The 18,049-nt window shown below is 38.5% G+C and overlaps 1 protein-coding gene across 5 annotated transcripts in view; it reads right to left on the minus strand.

Annotated features, from left to right (window-relative positions):
* The window catches only part of fgfr1a (fibroblast growth factor receptor 1a), a 28,586-nt gene extending 11,383 nt beyond the window's left edge, over positions 1–17,203 (minus strand). For 2 of the 5 annotated variants that reach the window (XM_031731278.2, XM_031731281.2), the window contains exons 1-6: positions 16,892–17,203; positions 16,551–16,775; positions 12,002–12,182; positions 2,796–3,038; positions 2,132–2,221; positions 1,391–1,563 (exon numbers count right to left, since the gene is read on the minus strand). In XM_031731278.2, coding sequence (XP_031587138.1) covers positions 1,391–1,563; positions 2,132–2,221; positions 2,796–3,038; positions 12,002–12,155 — 660 coding nt within the window. In that variant the 5' untranslated portion in view covers positions 12,156–12,182; positions 16,551–16,775; positions 16,892–17,203. The remainder of the gene's footprint in view (positions 1–1,390; positions 1,564–2,131; positions 2,222–2,795; positions 3,039–12,001; positions 12,183–16,550; positions 16,776–16,891) is intronic. The other 3 variants (XM_031731282.2, XM_031731280.2, XM_031731279.2) reach the window with 2 other exon arrangements.
* Between the last annotated feature and the right edge of the window lie 846 nt (positions 17,204–18,049).

An 18,049-nucleotide genomic window follows, 5' to 3' on the forward strand; every position in this document is an offset into this window, starting at 1 on the left:
AATAATGAAGTGTGATGTGATGATAATAAGATAACACTACACCCTCTTCCTGTGACAAAGTTTTAATGCAGCAGATCTTTGTCCTACCCAACAGCTGCCATTGGAAATGGTTGTGTGTGTATATTTCTGCCCCAACATGTCTTATTAGCGCCAAATGATGTCTGGCTCCTTTTTTTCCTTAGACGTGTTATAATTTTTCCTCCATAAATCTGCCAAGACCGGCAGTGTGTGATTAGCCAACAAACCTCTAAGGCAATGGCAACATCAAACATGCATATATACAGACGGTTTCCCCTATTTAGCCAAAAAAAAAAAAAAAAAAAAAAAAAAAAAAGTGGTGAGGGAGTCCAGCTGCCTGCTGCCAGATGTGTTGTGCTTGGGTTCATGCACATGTGGTCTACATTATTTCCTCCCTCCTGCACGTCGCCATGCAGACGATATGAACAATAGAAGCCCGACCATAAAATTAAGAAGTGTGGGAGATATGGCAGACGTCCCCAATCGCAGATGCAGACCTTCTTTGCACCTTGACTGAAAAAGAAAGGAAGAAAGGGGGGGGACCCAAACGCACAAAAAAAACCAAGCATGGCAGTACTATGGTTAAATGTGCTGCCTGGCTAGGTGGGGGACTTGGGGTGGGGCTGACCATGGCAGCAGGCAGCTGAGAGGAAACTCCTAAATGTGTCCCAGCTGGAGAGGGAGATGTGCAAGGGAAGCACAAGACAAGGCGGGACTAGCCCACACCTTGATGGGAAGAGCAGATGTAGGACAGGAGGAGGGATGTTTCTTAGTGTCTGAACATGCACACATTCCACACCTGTGAGGGAAACTGCCACTGAATGCAGTTATTCACAGAGAATCCAACACTGTAATCTAAAAAGAACTGTAATTCCATAAAATTACAATTTACCATGAAAATATTTAAAATGAAGTCATACCAGTTAAGACATGTAATTAAATAATACCATAGTTTGTAATTAAAACCATTTTCAGTGATGTTTTATAAGAATAACTTTTTTTTTGCCGTGAGTCTGATATCGTGATACCCAGAATTAGGACAGGCAATGTTTTCCTATATCCTAACGGATGTCTAGGATTCCCCACCTCAAAGTATTGCTATGACAAAAAGGTCCTATTGTAGCATAGGGTTTCATCCTGTATTGTTTCTCGGGTCAAGATGTGAAAACTTGCCTCTCCTTTTTACTAGCAGAAAAAGCTTAAGTACAAGTGACGGGGTGGCGATCTAATGTGGAGATGATATCACTGAAAAAAATTTAAAAAAAAAAATCTCCATTTGCATGGAGTGAGCGTGGAGAAATTGAGAAATATTAAGGATTGTAGAGCAGTATCGACATGAAATAGCTATTCACCAAATTCTTTAATTACTAACCTTGAACCCTCCAATACGATGGTCCCTTTTGAACTCCTTCCCATTTTTGTACCATTTCAAAGTCGGAGTTGGGTTGCCACTGGCCTGGCATTTAAACTTTACAGTTTTGCTGGCTGGAACGGCATGAAGCTTCTTTTCCATTTTTTCTGGATGAGCCCATTGTGGAGCCATTGCTAAGACAAATGAGGAGGAGAAAAACAAAATCAGTTATCAGGAATTTTATTATTTGAAAAATTATCTAAAAATACTCTTGATACTCTTAATCCTAAATTATTTTTTGTTGCCTCTGTTACACCACAATGTGCAAATTGCATTGGGAGATAAAGCTCTTGGAGACAAGAGTACAAAACAAGGTCAGCATGCTTGTCACGCTTCGAGGCTGCTGCATTCTTTGTGGGCAGAGCAAGCAGCAGCAGCAAAAAAGAAAAAGAAAAAATGAAGCCAGAGTGTCTTAATTACCCTATAGACAAATTGGAGGACATCTAAGGTTAACCGAGATTAGTCACCAGAGACCATTTTTTGTGTAAAAGCTGTCACTGAGGTAGTAAAAACCCTCTGATTCAGAGTGAAATCATTTGCCCAGATGTAACCCACACACGTGGCGGTACGATAATTGAATTTTAAAGCTCTCAAATCACTGACCATTTCAGGCGATTACTCATACGCTTGTGACTTTAGGTGAATCAGCAGTGACCATTTGTTGCAGCAGGATTATCTATACAAAGAGCTCAGCACACTTACGCATCAGCTTTTGACTGCCCAGCAGTTTGTTTTCCTCCGATGACGACTCCTCACCATCGTCATCATCCTCAGATGAAGCCGAGATATGAACTAATAAACAGGAAGTAATTTAAGAACAACTCAATTTATTCTTAATCACAACACTTCAGCAGCAATTAAACATTTAAAACATTTTTAAAAAATGTCACATTTATAAATTGACAGACAGATGGACTAATGGATGTAGGTTACACTAGACAAGGCATATTCCAAGTAATGTCAGTAAGTGGCACAATTTCTTCACTTTGTTATAAAATCTGTTCTTTTTTTAAGTGATTTGATTTTAATTGTAATATATAGTATTAATATCATACACTGTAAAAGCATGTGAAAGTGCCATATTCAGAGTAAACTCTAGGGGTTACTAATGAAGACACAAGTCACACATACAGTCAAACGTCATCTGCTAGTCAGAGCAAATGAAACCTGGCTTTGTTGCTCTGTGACTCAACACTACATGTTACACTGTAGTAAAATGTAACAGCACAAAAAATCTTGAAACAAAATATGCAAAAACAGATTAATTGCTTGCTGGTCATCTAGTAGTTTGGTGGATATGTCACAACAGCTATCATACCAGGGGGCATCTATTCCATCGTTCTGCACAGAACAATGGTAACCTTACCCGTCACGTTGAAGAAGATGCTGTGGTTGCCAAAGGTAGTGCATGTGTACAGGCCAGAGTCAGTAAGCTCCACAGACTCGATCTCCAGCTGGCCATTGCGGATACGTGTATGTTCTCCATCCACTACAGCTACATGGTCTTTGGTCCAGTTGACAGCATGGAGGTAGTCCTTGGCACAGCAACTGAGATCGAGACGATCCCCAATGGAAAGGGTGTACAGCTCGGCTTGCGTTTCCACAGATACTACAGAGGAATGAAGGAAGTTCTACTTAGCAGCTATACAACACTGTGTGACTTTATGCTTTCAGTCATTCAATCACACAGATTCATGAACACAGGGGAAAAAAACCAAACACAACTACTGTCATCTGAAACCCCCAAAAACAATGGTTTATTTCGATTGGAAAAAAACAAAACAAAATCAGCACGTCACAATAAGTAACATGTATTAGTATTTTTAAAGACCTCACAACAACAAAAAAAGACCATCTCTGTACTGTAAACTTCAGAAATACAACCAGTTGATTTCCTTCCATCATAGCATCTCTCCAACCGCTCTCCCAAATTAAATTGCATCCCAGTCTAGGCCCTATCTTCAGGCAGGCAAGGAGCTACTTGGGAAAAGGAAGGTGAAATTCAATTAGAGGAATGAAGAGAGGGGAGGTGTCATGAAGCAAGACACCTGAGCCCCCCTGTTCTAAATGACTACATAGTACACAAGGAGGAGGGAGGTAACCCAATTATGCTGACATGTTGTCCATCGTGTGTTGTTTGTCTAGTTACAGAGGTAAAGCTCGTCACTGACCAACGTACTTTAGAATCACACTTCCTGGCCAAAAGGTACACTAGCAAAATCAGCTAAGTGAAACGGCTAACTTTATTATTTGAGCCTCTCACATCCACAGAGTCAGTGTCAGTAAATACCAATTTTTCAAAGCCTAAAATGATATCCTACCATCTTTCTTTATGTGAAACAATAAATTAAAATCATGAAGTTATTTAAATACTTTTAAATTCATGTAAATTGACTAATTGAATAACTGACCAATCACTGCATCTCTAATTAGCATCTCCTTCCATCTGAGGAAGAATAAAAGCTTAAAACAACAGTGATCATACTTGTCCTGCTTCTCCATTCCCTACATAGTCCCTTCTGCATTATGACAGAAACTGAATTATCCCAGAGTGGTGAACAACCCCCGCCTCAAGACGTGATTATTCTACTCCTCTCAAAGCACACTGTTTTATAAACACTACCTACTGATCAAAACAGGAAGCACATCTACACCAAATAACCTCAGGACAACATCAGCTAACCTGACTAATCCCTCCCAGCATAACAACAAAGGACTCCAAACAATAAAGGGGAAGAGGGAGCAGAGAGAGCAGGCTAGTGAGCATGTGCACAGGAGCGAGCAAGAGAGGGCCTGCAGTGGCAGGTTCTAGTGCCAGTTGCTATGGTGACCCCACTTGGGCCTAGTTAAGGTATTTCCTGGATCACATATGTCTGACAGGCTCTTAATCCCAGCAGAAAAAGGGGCCAGGGGGTAGGATCAACTTTCTCCTCAAAAACAAAACTGAAGTGGGGAAAGCAGAGGAGAAATTTAGATCATGTCCACATTAAGCTCCAGCTAAATCTGAAAATGCTGTTTTCATGTGAGAACTATTAGCATTCACATTAGTCGTGTTTACCCTACAGTAACGATGTAGCTGCTTCAGCCGGTTTTCACAGTGTGGGATCTAGACTCTCGCAGTGACATAATAAATTGCAGCTTTGACCATAATCCGATTGAGCAAACAAAAAAACGATGCAAGCTAATGTAAGTGTAGATCTCAGAGAGCAAAACGCTAGTAGAGAGAACGAAGATAGTTGCTGCTTATTGGGCATATGTGGCAAATTACTGTGATGTCATTTATGAAAGCAGCAGCGAGCTGAATATTTGATCTTTTTTTCTAAAATGTACTGCTTGTCCCTGATTTAGAGAAATTATGCCTCTTTTCCACTGGTACCTACTCGGTTCAGCTTGACTCAACTTTTAGCATTTTCTATTAGAGGGTAGTTCCTGGTATCAGCTACTTATCAAGTACCTGCTCGGCCGAGGATCCAAGCAAGCTCAGACTATCTGAAAATTTAACGCCAGAGTGCATGCCACCAATTGGCTAGTCAATGGTGGCATGCACTCAACGAGTCATGTGAACGACCCCGAAGTAGCTACCTTTTTCTTCTTCATAAACTGCCTAGTTTAGAAAATGACCTTTAACCCTCTCTACCCCACAACTAGTTTGTGTACACAGTATATTTTAACAAAGACATTTAGCAATAAATCAGGAATAAAAATATGCTAACCAGCATTCATCTATTGAGTATAGGCTGTCAGATCACCATTTGGCTCATAATGCTGGGTGTAAAGAGTCCACAACTACTTATTCTGAAGGAGACTGTAAAACTTTAAGGAGACTGATACGAATCGATGAAATGAAGCTCACTTCTCAAAAATGACAGCAACACTGAGGAAAGGACTTGTTGAGGATTTCCAGAACTTTTCCGTTGGTAAGTGTTGCATAATATTAGCTAAACAACATCTGATTATAAACCATCTTGTTTTCAGCCATCTGTACACAGGAAAGTCACATGTCTAACTTACTGAAAACTCAGCAACTGCAACATTGGAAAGAAGCGCGTTTATGCATGTTTTCATGTGCTGGAGCCCTGCGTGATTTGAGGTTGATCTGCAGAGACTCCTCTCTATAGTGACAAAACTGAACATGGACAAACAGCACTCCTTATCTTAAATAAACGGCATCATAGCAAGTATGTATTAGGGCACAGCTGACACGATCATTTCATAATTGGGACGTTGCCTGATAAAATCAACACATATGTGTTAATGATAGCAGCTACACTTTACCACTGTCATTATCTAATGCCTGTCTGAGACCCAACATCACACAGTGCATTACTCTGCCAAGAGTCCACTGCACCTATGTTAAGTGTGCTCCTCTGCTTTTCAACCACAGGTCCTGTGTTTTACAAACAAATTTAATCACATTTTTCTGAAAATGTATAAAGCCAGATTACAGACCAGAAACATGACATGTTAGGACGCTACAGTACTGATGCAATACAGATTTTATAATCCAGGTTATTGGCACCAGCTGTTTACCTGCTATAAATCTAAAATAGCGAGAGAGAGAGAGAGAGAGAGAGAGAGAGAGAGAGAGAAAAAAAAAAGAAAATCATCTCTTTATGGATGCCGTGTCCCCAGTAAGTTTAAATGAACGTTATATGTATGCTTGTGCACCAAGAAACAAGCAGAAAGTTGTCTTTGATGTTTGAAAAATATTCAGTGCATTGTAAACACACAGATTTTGATGTTTAGGTTGTATAAAAGATTAAAGCTGAGGAAACTGTTTGATATGGACATAGTGATAGTGACCAGCTATAGCTTTGCACATGGACACAATGTTTCTGCACAGTGTGACGTTTCTGTCCCTGCCCTCCAAACGGAGATGCCACTGATAAGACTGTCAACATCCCAGCTGTTAATGTGACTGCAGACATCGTAAAACACCCATAAAGCTGTAAAATTTACTCGTTTTATTGTAGGGCACGGTCAGGACAGTGTTTGCTTCTGTGACAACCATCTCAAAACTAATCATGTAACACGTTTTTAGCAGACGAACCCAATGGCTTTCTAAAAATAAAGTCAGAGGTAGGGCTGTTCGATATAACGATATATATCGGATGACGATATAAAAACGTCTATCGTTTCATTTTACGCTATCGTTTGTTTCGTGGTGTCGCAAAATAAACTGTTTACGGCAATATTTTTTCATTATTTTGATGGTCACTGTAGTGGCTATATTAATTTCCTAAAGTTCTCTCTTTCTCTTATATTTAATATAACCACATTACAGAGGGACAAGCACTTGTTTTTATGCGTTGTCATTAGCAACAACGACGGTAAAACCACCTCGTGTCCGCTTGTTTATTTTCCACATAAACCTTTCACAATAAAGCTCAAGATCCTGTTGAGACTTTTCAAAATAAACTGAATCACGTGAAAGATGCAGAGTATTTACGGATGAGAAGCAAAAATGAGCCGTCAGGTGCTAAAAAATAAACCTTAGACTCAAACGTTAGAACAGGCTTTTCCCCCGCAGCACGCTGTGTAATAAATACTCACAAAGAAAACTGCGGCCTTTACAACCTATGTCTAAAAATGTATCGTTTCATGCATCAGTTAAAACACTCGACTCCAGGTACGCAACGCCCAGCTGGAAACACTTCACGCAAGTCGAGCTGCCCGACATTCACAGAATTTACAGAAAATGTTACATTTTTGTGATTTATATCGTTATCGGACAATAGATGTCTTAATATCGGGATATGAGATTTTGGTCATATCGCACAGCCCTAGTCAGAGCCAACATTATTTTCTGTGTAAATGCCTTGCTGCCACATAGCTGAACTTCTATCACAAAATATCGTTTCAATTCTTCATGCAGAGGTAAGTACCTTTGGATTTGCAGATGTTTCATCTCAGTTAATCTGCCTGCAACTATGATTGGATTAAAAAGGATCAAGCGCCATAGTTTCAGAAAGCAACCCACCTGGAAAAGTCTTCCATGGGTTCTTCTACCCAACTGGAAAAATTGACTGACATCATTTAAAATCAGCCTAATTACACAAATCATGAAAGGAATTCTGGTCAAGAAGAACATAGCGAGAGGTGTTTAAACAAGGGGCGGAAAGCTCACTAGTCCGAACATGCAAAACTAACTAAAAAGGGCGAGTTGGCGCCAGTCTGTGGAACTTTCTCTGGCTACAACATAGGAAGCAATATGCCGCGTGAATGACTTCTGGGATTTCCTGTTCTCACTGAAGTGATGGTTGAATGCAGGAAAGTCAGACTAGTTGCAGTGGCAGACAGAAATGGCTATGTAAGTTTCTAAGTAAGTTTCCTCTGCTGATTTGACCACACCAGAGCGAAAGGGTGGGTGATGTAGAGAGGGAACTGATAAGAGACAATAGTAGCTCTGGCAGGAAGCAAAAGAATAGGACAATGTCCATTAGCAAGCTCCCAAAGAGTGAGTGTCCTTCCTTAAAGCACTCCAGTGGAGGACCTTTTCATTCTTAAATGAACCACTGGCAATCAGCATGGATTAACGGTGGGGGGCTACAAGGGTTACTGTGTGCAAAGCAAAGTTGGTGCAGTGTCATTCAAATTAGTTCAGCTACATTTAGCCTCATATTATGTCTTTAAAGGAGAAAAACACAAAAACCCAAGATCCCAAAAGAACCTAGCTATTTTTTGTGTTTTACTATTGGTGTTGAAAGATTTTGCAGGTCTTTCCCTAGCTCTAAAGGGGCCTTTTGGGAGGTGACCATGCAAGACAGTGAGCATGATTAATCCAGGTACAGTAAATGCAAGGAGGCTGTGTTCCCCCATTTGTAGGAGTATTACTTTTCTCCGATATCACAGTTCTGTCTTTTATCAGTGGTTTGGATTTATAACTCTATTTTCCTTTAAAATAAAAAAAATAAAATCTCAGCCCTACTTTCATAACTTTTTTTTTTCTCTCCATTGGAGAGATCTATTCATTTTCCTTTCATACTTGACTGATTAACTAGACTACACAAGTTCTACATGATAAAACAGAGAATTGGGATACATGCAGGCAAAAAGAGACTAAAAGACTGACATGGTTGTTTTAGCATCTAATCCAAAACCATTATCACCAAACATCAGCAAAGAAATCAAATGTTTTAGCTCAGAAAGAAAACTACAATTAAGAGATTGCCTTTGAAACCGCAGGGAAATTCCAGCACTGCCTCACTTTGGATTATAAAGGACTCCACGGGCGCCAACTTCACAGTTCAGGCCTTGAGAAAATAATGCAGCTTATCTAGCTTATCAAGTATATCATATCTTGTGGCTAAAATATAGTAGCTGTGGATGAGAGGGAGAACTTACTGCTAGAAGTCAAAAATTGTTATTTATGTCAGTGTTTTATATGCTCAGCGCTTGCTTGATAAACTGCTGGAGAGGATATGACTGGCTTATTTTATATTCTCAATGAATAATTTGTTTCAGAAAATGGGGATGGCTGAAGCCTTTTTGGGGAGGCAAAAATTCCTCTTGGCAGGAAAAACAAAACAAAACAAAAAAACCACTATGAATTTACTCAGGTCAAAAGCAATTTCATGGAAACACCGCTTTCCTCAGACATTACCCTACAGAGGTAATGTCTGACATTAACCTCAGACATTGTTTAACCTGCCAGCTCCCCAGTAGAAACTGTGTGCGATGTCCATCTATAGCACAGCTGACAATCTGAAAAATTCACTGCTAGTGAGTGGACAGCCACTGCGCGTGCTACGCAGGCAGTACCCTCTCCTAAACCAATTGTATTCCCAGTAGAAGTCTTGATGCATGCTGAATCCTCCAGGTAAGCAATCCTCAAATTACTGTCTGGACGCAGCATTTTTAGTGGGAGAAACATTTTGTCACTCATCCACTGAAAGGGCTACATCCCGATGAAAAGAATCAACTTTTGGGGTTTCCAGTAGATGCTGCATGTGAACTTTACTGCCCTGACATTTTTCCCCAACTTCATGTAATAAGAAACCAAGTTTTTTTAAAATCCTTATTGGAAGAGAAAAACAAAACAAAATTTTAAAAATCCAAACAAGCTGATCAATAGATGAATAGAAAAATTATTTATTACACTTCAGTCAAGTAATGAAGGCCACAAAGATTTCTTATGTGAGGTTTAGGGTAAGTTGGGCTGAGCTATTTAACAGTTACCATCTTTACATAGAAATACGATCATGCTTTCATCCAACTTTTTCTCATTTCACATTGAAATTCCAGTTACCAAATCCAACTGTATAAAACTGACTGGTGCCAATTTTAAGTCCAGTTATTTAGTTACATAGTTATTTTTCCCCTGTAAAATCACACCATCCTAAATGTATCTGCATTATACACAGCAGTGCACTACGGAAGAAAGCTGAATGAAGGCATACTTCTAGTCAGAACATTTTGTAAATGTTAGTATAGGTTTAATATTTTTCAACAGCTTTATTCAGGTTAGTTGTAATTGGCAGTTTCTAAACCAAGCTAAATTTGTTAATGACACATGGATGGCAAACACTGGGCTGGCAGGATTAGTGTATGCTAGTGGCTGTTGTGCTGTTTAAATACGGCATTTGACCATGCTACTATTGTCTATATGAGCAAGAGGCATGCACATGAACAACCACGTGATCTTTTTGAGGCTTCTTAGTATGGAGCAAGATCATTTCTGAAACAGTACAAGTGCTCTTTATTTAACAAAAAAAAAAAATATACACATTCAACTGAAAATGGTGCTAAGTGTGGAAGTAGCCTTAAACTTCCTGGCTGGACAGCATTTTCAACAGAATACCTAAAAAGTTTGATATGAATGCAAAGCAACTTCACACGAAAACTGGTCTTTAGTCTTACTCTAGCGTCAGCAGAGCTTTGCTCCTCTGGGCTTTCATTTCTGTCTGAAAAGAGTCTTACTCAAGACTGTGGCAGCTCTGGTTTTTAAAAGCTAAAGGGTCAGTGCTCTTCTACTCTGACAGACAGCACAAGATGGACTCAAATCCACAGAGAAGGACATAACTTCCGGACAGTGAACTGTCAAAAAGAGAGCGATTAAACAAACATTATACAAAGATCCAAATGATTTTAAAGATAGTTTAAAAACATAAACAAAACAGTACAAGTTGCTTCAAGTGCTCAAAATGAAGGAAAGTTTAAGTCCTTCACATGACCTCCTGAGAAATTCAAGGAACTTAGTTTGTTCAGGGAATACTCTATTCTTATGTGAACAACACCCAGCAAAACACAATAAGACACACAATGGAGCATACATTTAAAAAAAAAAAAAAAAGAAGAACATTTCCATATAACTATTTTGATTCTCCACCCCAGACAAAAGGAATGCAACCAAATGCCTCTGCTGTGATTGTTCGTCGACAGCTGAAGCCATCCGTAACCCAGCAGGGAAACGGGGGGAAAGTGAACCAAACCCAAGCAAAAGTCAGTGGGTGAGCAAGAGGAAAAGCACTGAGGCGCATAGATAGTACCTGGCCATTTGGTGATCAAGAATGGGTGGAGTGTAAATGAAAGACAAACCCCCCACACCCTGGTGGAAATTTATGGCTCACCTTGGAAGAAAAACATGCTCCCCCGAAAGCCCATCCTTGAGGAAGGGTTTCATGTAGCATAGCATCTTTTTTCAAAAACAGGCTAATTTATAGTTCCCTGGCAGTTAACTCCTCTTTCAGTGACAACAAATACCTTTTCATTACAAAGGAGGACTGCTAGGTAGTAGAGCTGCCTTTGGAATACAGATGGAAGTCATTTAGTCCTCACTGTCCCATTGCTAGCTTAAACATAGAAACACCAGGTTTATTTTAGGGCTTAAAACCCCAAAGAGACCCTTGTGCGTAATTACTTCCATTATAATGCTAGGCTTTATCATATTCTTTTGCTGCTCTCTACTTCCGACTTCAGAGTGTAAACATCCAAACCCATTTACCCACAAGTCGAGGCAGCTATTACACCGCTGGACTGTGTCCAAGAAACACATTTTTAAGGATTTGATTTCAGTGCCTCTTTCCCCTTTTCAGAACAGAGCTTGTGTAACCGCAAGACTGGGCTAAATTCTTCACAGAAAGTCTTATGGTAATAGTTTCCAGTTTAGATTTTTTTTGTGTGTCCTTTTAAGTGTGGTGTGTAAGATTTTTTTTTTTTTTTTTTTTTTTTTTTTTTTTTTTAATTGTGAATCCACTTCTAAAAACATTGAAGGAACTGGTTTGAAAAGGCAGAAAAAGCCATTAGTAATAAATTCGTAAGAAACAGTTGTATTACACATGACGCAGTAGAGAGCGATTAAACAACTCAAACTCAGGCAAACGGGGGTGGTGAGGGAGCACTGACGCTGTAAAGGACAGGCTTCACAAAAGTCTGGAGTGTGTTAGGATTACATTCCTGTACAAAGAACAAAGCTTTGGCTTATCAATGAACTGCTTCTCAAGCCAAAAGTCAGGAAAAGTCACACTTAATAAGTTTATAAAGTTCAAACAGTTACACGATCTTTAATAGTACTACACCCAGAACTTCAGAAAACGCAAGTCTAACGAGCTTTAATTTAGTAAGGCATCTTACCTTCATCAGCGTTGGCAGGCCGGCACTGGGTCCTTAAAACTTGAGCAAATAAAGCCAGAAACAGAAGTATACTTGGCCTCATCAGCATCCTGCTGACGGAGCTACGACTGTTGGCTTTTGTGCGACGGGAACTCCATTCAGGTGTTTGGGACATCAGCAGCAGTGCATCCACAGTCCACAGCTTAAAAAAAATAAAAAATACAAATAAATAAATAAATGTGTGTATATACACACACATATATATACATATATATATATATACATATATACATATATATATATATACATATATACATATATATACATATATATATATATATATATATATATATATATATATATATATATATATATATATATATATATATATATATATATATATATATATATATATATATATATATATATATATATATATATATATATATATATATATATATATATATATATATATATATATATATATATATATATATATATATATATATATATATATATATATATATATATATATATATATATATATATATATATATATATATATATATATATATATATATACATATATATATATATATATATATATATATATATATATATATACATATATATATATATATATATATATATATATATATATATATATATATATATATATATATATATATATATATATATATATATATATATATATATATATATATATATATATATATATATATATTCATGACATTACCAAGCTTAAACTTTTCACAAGTTTGTTGTCAGTAATAATATTTATTTATTTATTTTTAAATGTATCAAAATCAGTTCATTGTCCAAGACATTTCAGTGTAAAACAGTTCAGGAACATAAACTGAACTAGCAAAACCTGATGCGAGAACAGCAAAATAAACTAACACATTAAATGTTTGTTGACAAGGAATTTCCATGACCATGAAGAAAAAAAAAAGTTGAGAATATTCTGTATGTTTAAGAGGTTTGAGGTAGATAATTCAGTATTTAGGCCTGCTTGCAGAAAACCGTGATAAGAAACTGCAGTGCTCCAGACTCCCTCTGATAACTTAAACAAATATTACATGTGTCTTGCTCAATTCACAGGAATGTAATGTTTTTGCTATACAATTTAAAGTAGCAATTGAAGTCTTGAACTCTTAAAGATTGTCATTGTACCCCGACAACGACATAGCAAGGCTTGTTGTTTTGGTGCTTGTATTGTACCCCCCTTATGCACATCTGCTTAAATCATCACCTCTGCAGCATCTGGCCACACAGATTAACACTTGCTCATAATCTGCTTCACAGAATTTGTTAAAGACAAAAGGGAAAAAAAAAAAAAAAAAAAAAAAAAAAAAAAAAAGGATCCAACATACTACAGCCTGTTATGTGACACCCTTATTGAGAAAGACTGTCAGGCCATCATTTCCAGAGAGGGAAACAGAAGATCTATCGCCCAACAGTTGGTTTTGTTTCCCAAACCCAGAGTGACACCCGCTGCAGCAATTTGCTCCCATAACATGCTAATAATTGTCAAAGACAGGCCTCGGATGACAGGCTTTGCCAACTTTAAAAACCAATCGTTCTGTAAAAACACAAAGAGATGGGTCACATCTGATTAAAAAAGAAAAAGAAAAAGAAGCTTAGTTAATATTTTCACAAAGTCCAGCACAGAAGCAGCTGTGGTTTTCTTTAAGGGGTAATCACTTGTATGAGTGTTGCCTGACTGAAGCAGTCATTGTGTTCTCCTAAAACCAATTCAATTTCACTTTCCAAGAATGGCCTAGTGTTCCAGCAGCTGAGCTGGGTCAGGGGGGTCCAAGAGGGATAAAGAAGCTTGGTCATCTCTACTCCAAGCTGTGAGTCAGTGTTTGGGATGCCTCCAAGAAAATGCTTCTGCTGCCGGACAGAAGGAACCGCAACGAGCAGCCGACCACGTTCCCCAGCCCCTCGTCACTACGACAATATTTGGAAGGAGGAGGAAATCGCTTTTTCAAAGTGTGACAGGACACTTTGTCATAGTCCACTCCCTTGGGAGCACTAGTCAGACATGCACTGTGTCTTACTACGCACACCCAAGGCATGCTGGTCTTGAACTTGCGATTTGAGACTGAACCACACACTGGCAGCCTGACAATAGTGACTCAAAGTCACCATTTCCAGTTTATTATTCAACAGGAAAATATGCCACCTCATTTTTTTCCTCCTTTGAAGAATTCCATCCATCAATTTTGTGCTTTTTCAATTCATCTGGTACTATATTTTATAAATAGCACAAATAATAAACTTTGTATCAGGTACGTGAATATTTTAAAAGAGCTAGGTGCATGTTAGAGTGCACACTAGAATGAAAAACATGACATTTGCCTAAAATCTTTTTTTTTTTTTTTTTTAATTTAAATGCCATGTTGTGTACATTTGCAAATCAAGAAATTATCATTTCCAGGTAAAAAATAAAGTTGACTTGAACACATTATTGCATATATTCATATCAATTATCCCCCCTTTTAATAAATAAATAAATAAATGAATAATGAAGAACTCTGTCTCAATGATGGCACAATGGGTTAAATGAAGAAAACTTAGACACCTATCAAATATCTAACTCTCAAACACTAAAGTCCTGTACTGTTGCAACTAAAACTCACCTAATAGTTGGGGTGGATGAAAGTGTATAAACGTCTTCTTTTTAAAATCTTACGTCAAGATTGAAATGCAAATCTCCACTCTTTGGTAGTAGGAGCATTTAACTGACACGCAAAGACCAGTACCTGTCTAATAATTTGGTTTTACATAGGTCCTTTTAATTTCATAACCAGTTTTTATACCTTTTGAGGCCAAAATTCAAAAGGAATGCAGAAAGACATTTAGCTCGTAAACAAGGACTGCTTGGGAAATAAATACAGGCAGAGAACTGGCATTACAGAAAAGGCACATATCCAAATGTTTGTTCACCAACTGATTTATCCACTCTTAAAAGATAAAAGCATTTCCCTGAACACTGGCAGCACAGAGAGAACTTACACTAAACAAATTAAAAACACACACAAGACAGCTTTTCTCATTATATTAAGACAAAGGTTTTGGGCAAACCTAAAAACATGACCCACACCATAATTACATTTCAATGTCCATCCATGCAGAAAATTCCTCAGCTCCCAAATTCTGTAGCCCCCTTCCAGTCAGCAGCAGGCCAGTCTGCACATGGTCGCAATTCAGGGGAAGAAGAGCATCAGACCATTTCCCTAAAGCTACCGTTTTCACAAACACACAGACTGCCTGTTTTTGCTGTTGTTGTTGTCATCGTCATCATTTTCTGTGCAGCCATGCAATCTGACTCAGAGGTTCTCCACCATGGCGAGAGATCAGGTGTCATGAGATTGCAGTCAAAAGTAAAGACCATTTGAATCTGACACTGCCATTTGGTTAACACTTTAACCCAAACTGCTTCTCAGGGCTGCTCAGTATGTGTGACTGTTTATCTTCTCTGCCACCCCCACCACCTCCTCCACATACACACATTTTGAGAAACAAAACTCCTAACCTTGGCAGCATGAGTACAACAGATTCCACACAAGATGTTGAGCAAGTCACCGTTTAAAAATGTTTCAAGGTAAACACCGCAATCCCTCGACCAAATTTATTTATGGCAAATACAAACATACAGCTCAAGTGACAATAATTCTGCCAGGGAGAGCAGCAACCTAGTAAATTAAAGGGCTCTGGAAAAAAAACTTTTTTTCCACCCTGGTGAAGTCCCTGTGGACTAAACCATCCATCTTCTCCCTCTGCCTTTATAACATAACATTTAGAGCACTACGCTGCATCTGATTGGCCCCTTCAGATCCAGCCTTCATGACAGATACAATAATGATGGGCAAAACCTTAAAATTTAAAAAATGAAATAAAATAAAATAAAGTAATCAAACAACATTTCTAAATAAGTCACACCTTTTTTTTCAATGAAGGAAGGAAACAAACAAATGTTGGTGATTACACTGAAGTGTTATGGATCCGCTAAAGCAAACTCGACGTGTTAAATAGGAATAATAGCATCACATGTAGTTTGAGCATTTGTTGTTGTTGTTGTTGTTTTAAGGCTTCTCCTTGATGTGGTTACAATTTATCCAAGCAACTTATCTAATGTGATTAAAGGCGCCTGCTGCGGCTGTAGACAGGAACCCAAACCAGTTTTAGCAGGCCTCTAGGCAACGTTTTGGCTCTTTTAACGCTTGTACTCTCACATTTTAAAGCATGGGGGGAGATTTTGTGGGTGTCGCACCCCTTGAAAACTATTCTTCCCTCCAAAGAGAAACATGCCTACAAAAAACTAAATACAAAACACTAAATTCTTGCCCAAAGACCATTTACTCAAGTGTTACATGTGGTTAAATGTCTGCTTGCCCAGTTCTTTAATTAACTTCCACTCAGGGTCCTCCAATAACGTTAAATCAGCGCAATAGCAAACAACAGCTAAGCCCCCTTTTAGCACGTAAACAAGCAGTAAAATGAAGCTAAATCAAGGAGTGAAGGAATAAAACGACCAGCTCACCTTACTGGCGGGGAGCCGTGAAACAGCCAGCCTCGGTGAGATAAGGAAGACTCATGAGCTGAGATTGGATGGAGGAAAACTTCACTGAAAACGGTTTATCCAGACTTTTAATGTGCGGTCCCGCTAACGAAGCTCGACGTTTAGCTAACAGGTTTGCGCATATTTTTCGCCCCTTCTTCTTGTGTTAAACAAACTTTCCGACAGAAGACGGGGGGGAAAGTTCAACTACAAAAAAAAAAAAAAAAGAAGAGAGAGAAAGATAATCAATTGAGCGGAAAAACTTCTCAAATGGTGTTAAATTGTGAAGTGTTAACTTCTAACGTCTTTTCTCCCTTTCTTACCTGGCTAAACACGTCCGAAGAAACTACGAGAGCGTAGGCTATGCAGCAGTTTCCAGCAGTCCCTTTATCCCAAAAGGCTTCGCTTGCGATGAAATTCAGTCTCCCCACTTCAGAAAACTGTCCTAAAGTTGTTCAACTCGCTCTAACACAATATCCGAATACGAAATATCCTCCAGTATTATACATATATTTATTTTTTTTGCACAAAAGAACGGCGTTTAAATCAATCCTAGAAAGTATTTCGACCGTTCCCGGCGGAGAGGTACGGCTAAACAACGAGAGTCCGAGCAGCTCCACACCTCCCCCCTTAAATCAGAGAATATGCGTATCCTCCGGAACATTGTCAAATCTGCACACAGTAGACCAAGAGCTTCCGGTCTGCTGTTGAGAAAATAAGCCCAAAGAGGCAACGTTTCACAGAAAGTATATGCAGTTGCTTGGTACTGGTATCAAAAAGATGTGCTGGGTACATTTACTGGACTACAATAAACAGGGATGGTTATTACTGTTACCCAGGAAGGTCGACTAATAAGCGAGACACCTGTTTTGAGACCTCTTAGAAATGATAAAAGGAGGAGGGTGGGGTGCTAGTGCAGCAACAGTGGGGAGCAAACGTTATTTATTCCCGTATTTAGTTAGTTCTTAGCTGAGCTTCAATGCATTAATTTGTATGTGTGTGTGTGTGTGTGTGGGGGGGGCAGCTTGTCTTCACCTGGAAAAATTGCGGATTTTCTTGAGACATTCACTTTTTTCACATGACATGTTCAGCCTCCATTCTCTACTTTTCTTCTTTCAACGTTTATGCTAGGTTTCTGCGCATTAAAAAAACTAAACCAAAAAAACCCGACATTCAACTTTTATTTTGAAAGTCAAATAGGTGGAATTCCGGTAGTTAACCGCGCTGTTACTTTTCATCTTGATGCAGGACAGTTAGGTCTGGTCGATTCCCGGCTCTCGCTGCCTTCCACAGCAGCACCAACTCTTATACTGCGCTCTTTGCATTGCACAGCTGGAGACAAGATACAAGCGATACATCGTCTACAGTAGTCCTACTCCTGTGTTGCAGTTTAAGTACCTCAATTGATTAAATAAAATAAAGTTAATTCTAACCATGTAATAATACATGACAAACATTAAATATTATTAGAAATATGGATG

This window comes from Oreochromis aureus, linkage group 12, assembly GCF_013358895.1.
Source record: "Oreochromis aureus strain Israel breed Guangdong linkage group 12, ZZ_aureus, whole genome shotgun sequence".
Classification (NCBI taxonomy): domain Eukaryota; kingdom Metazoa; phylum Chordata; class Actinopteri; order Cichliformes; family Cichlidae; genus Oreochromis; species Oreochromis aureus.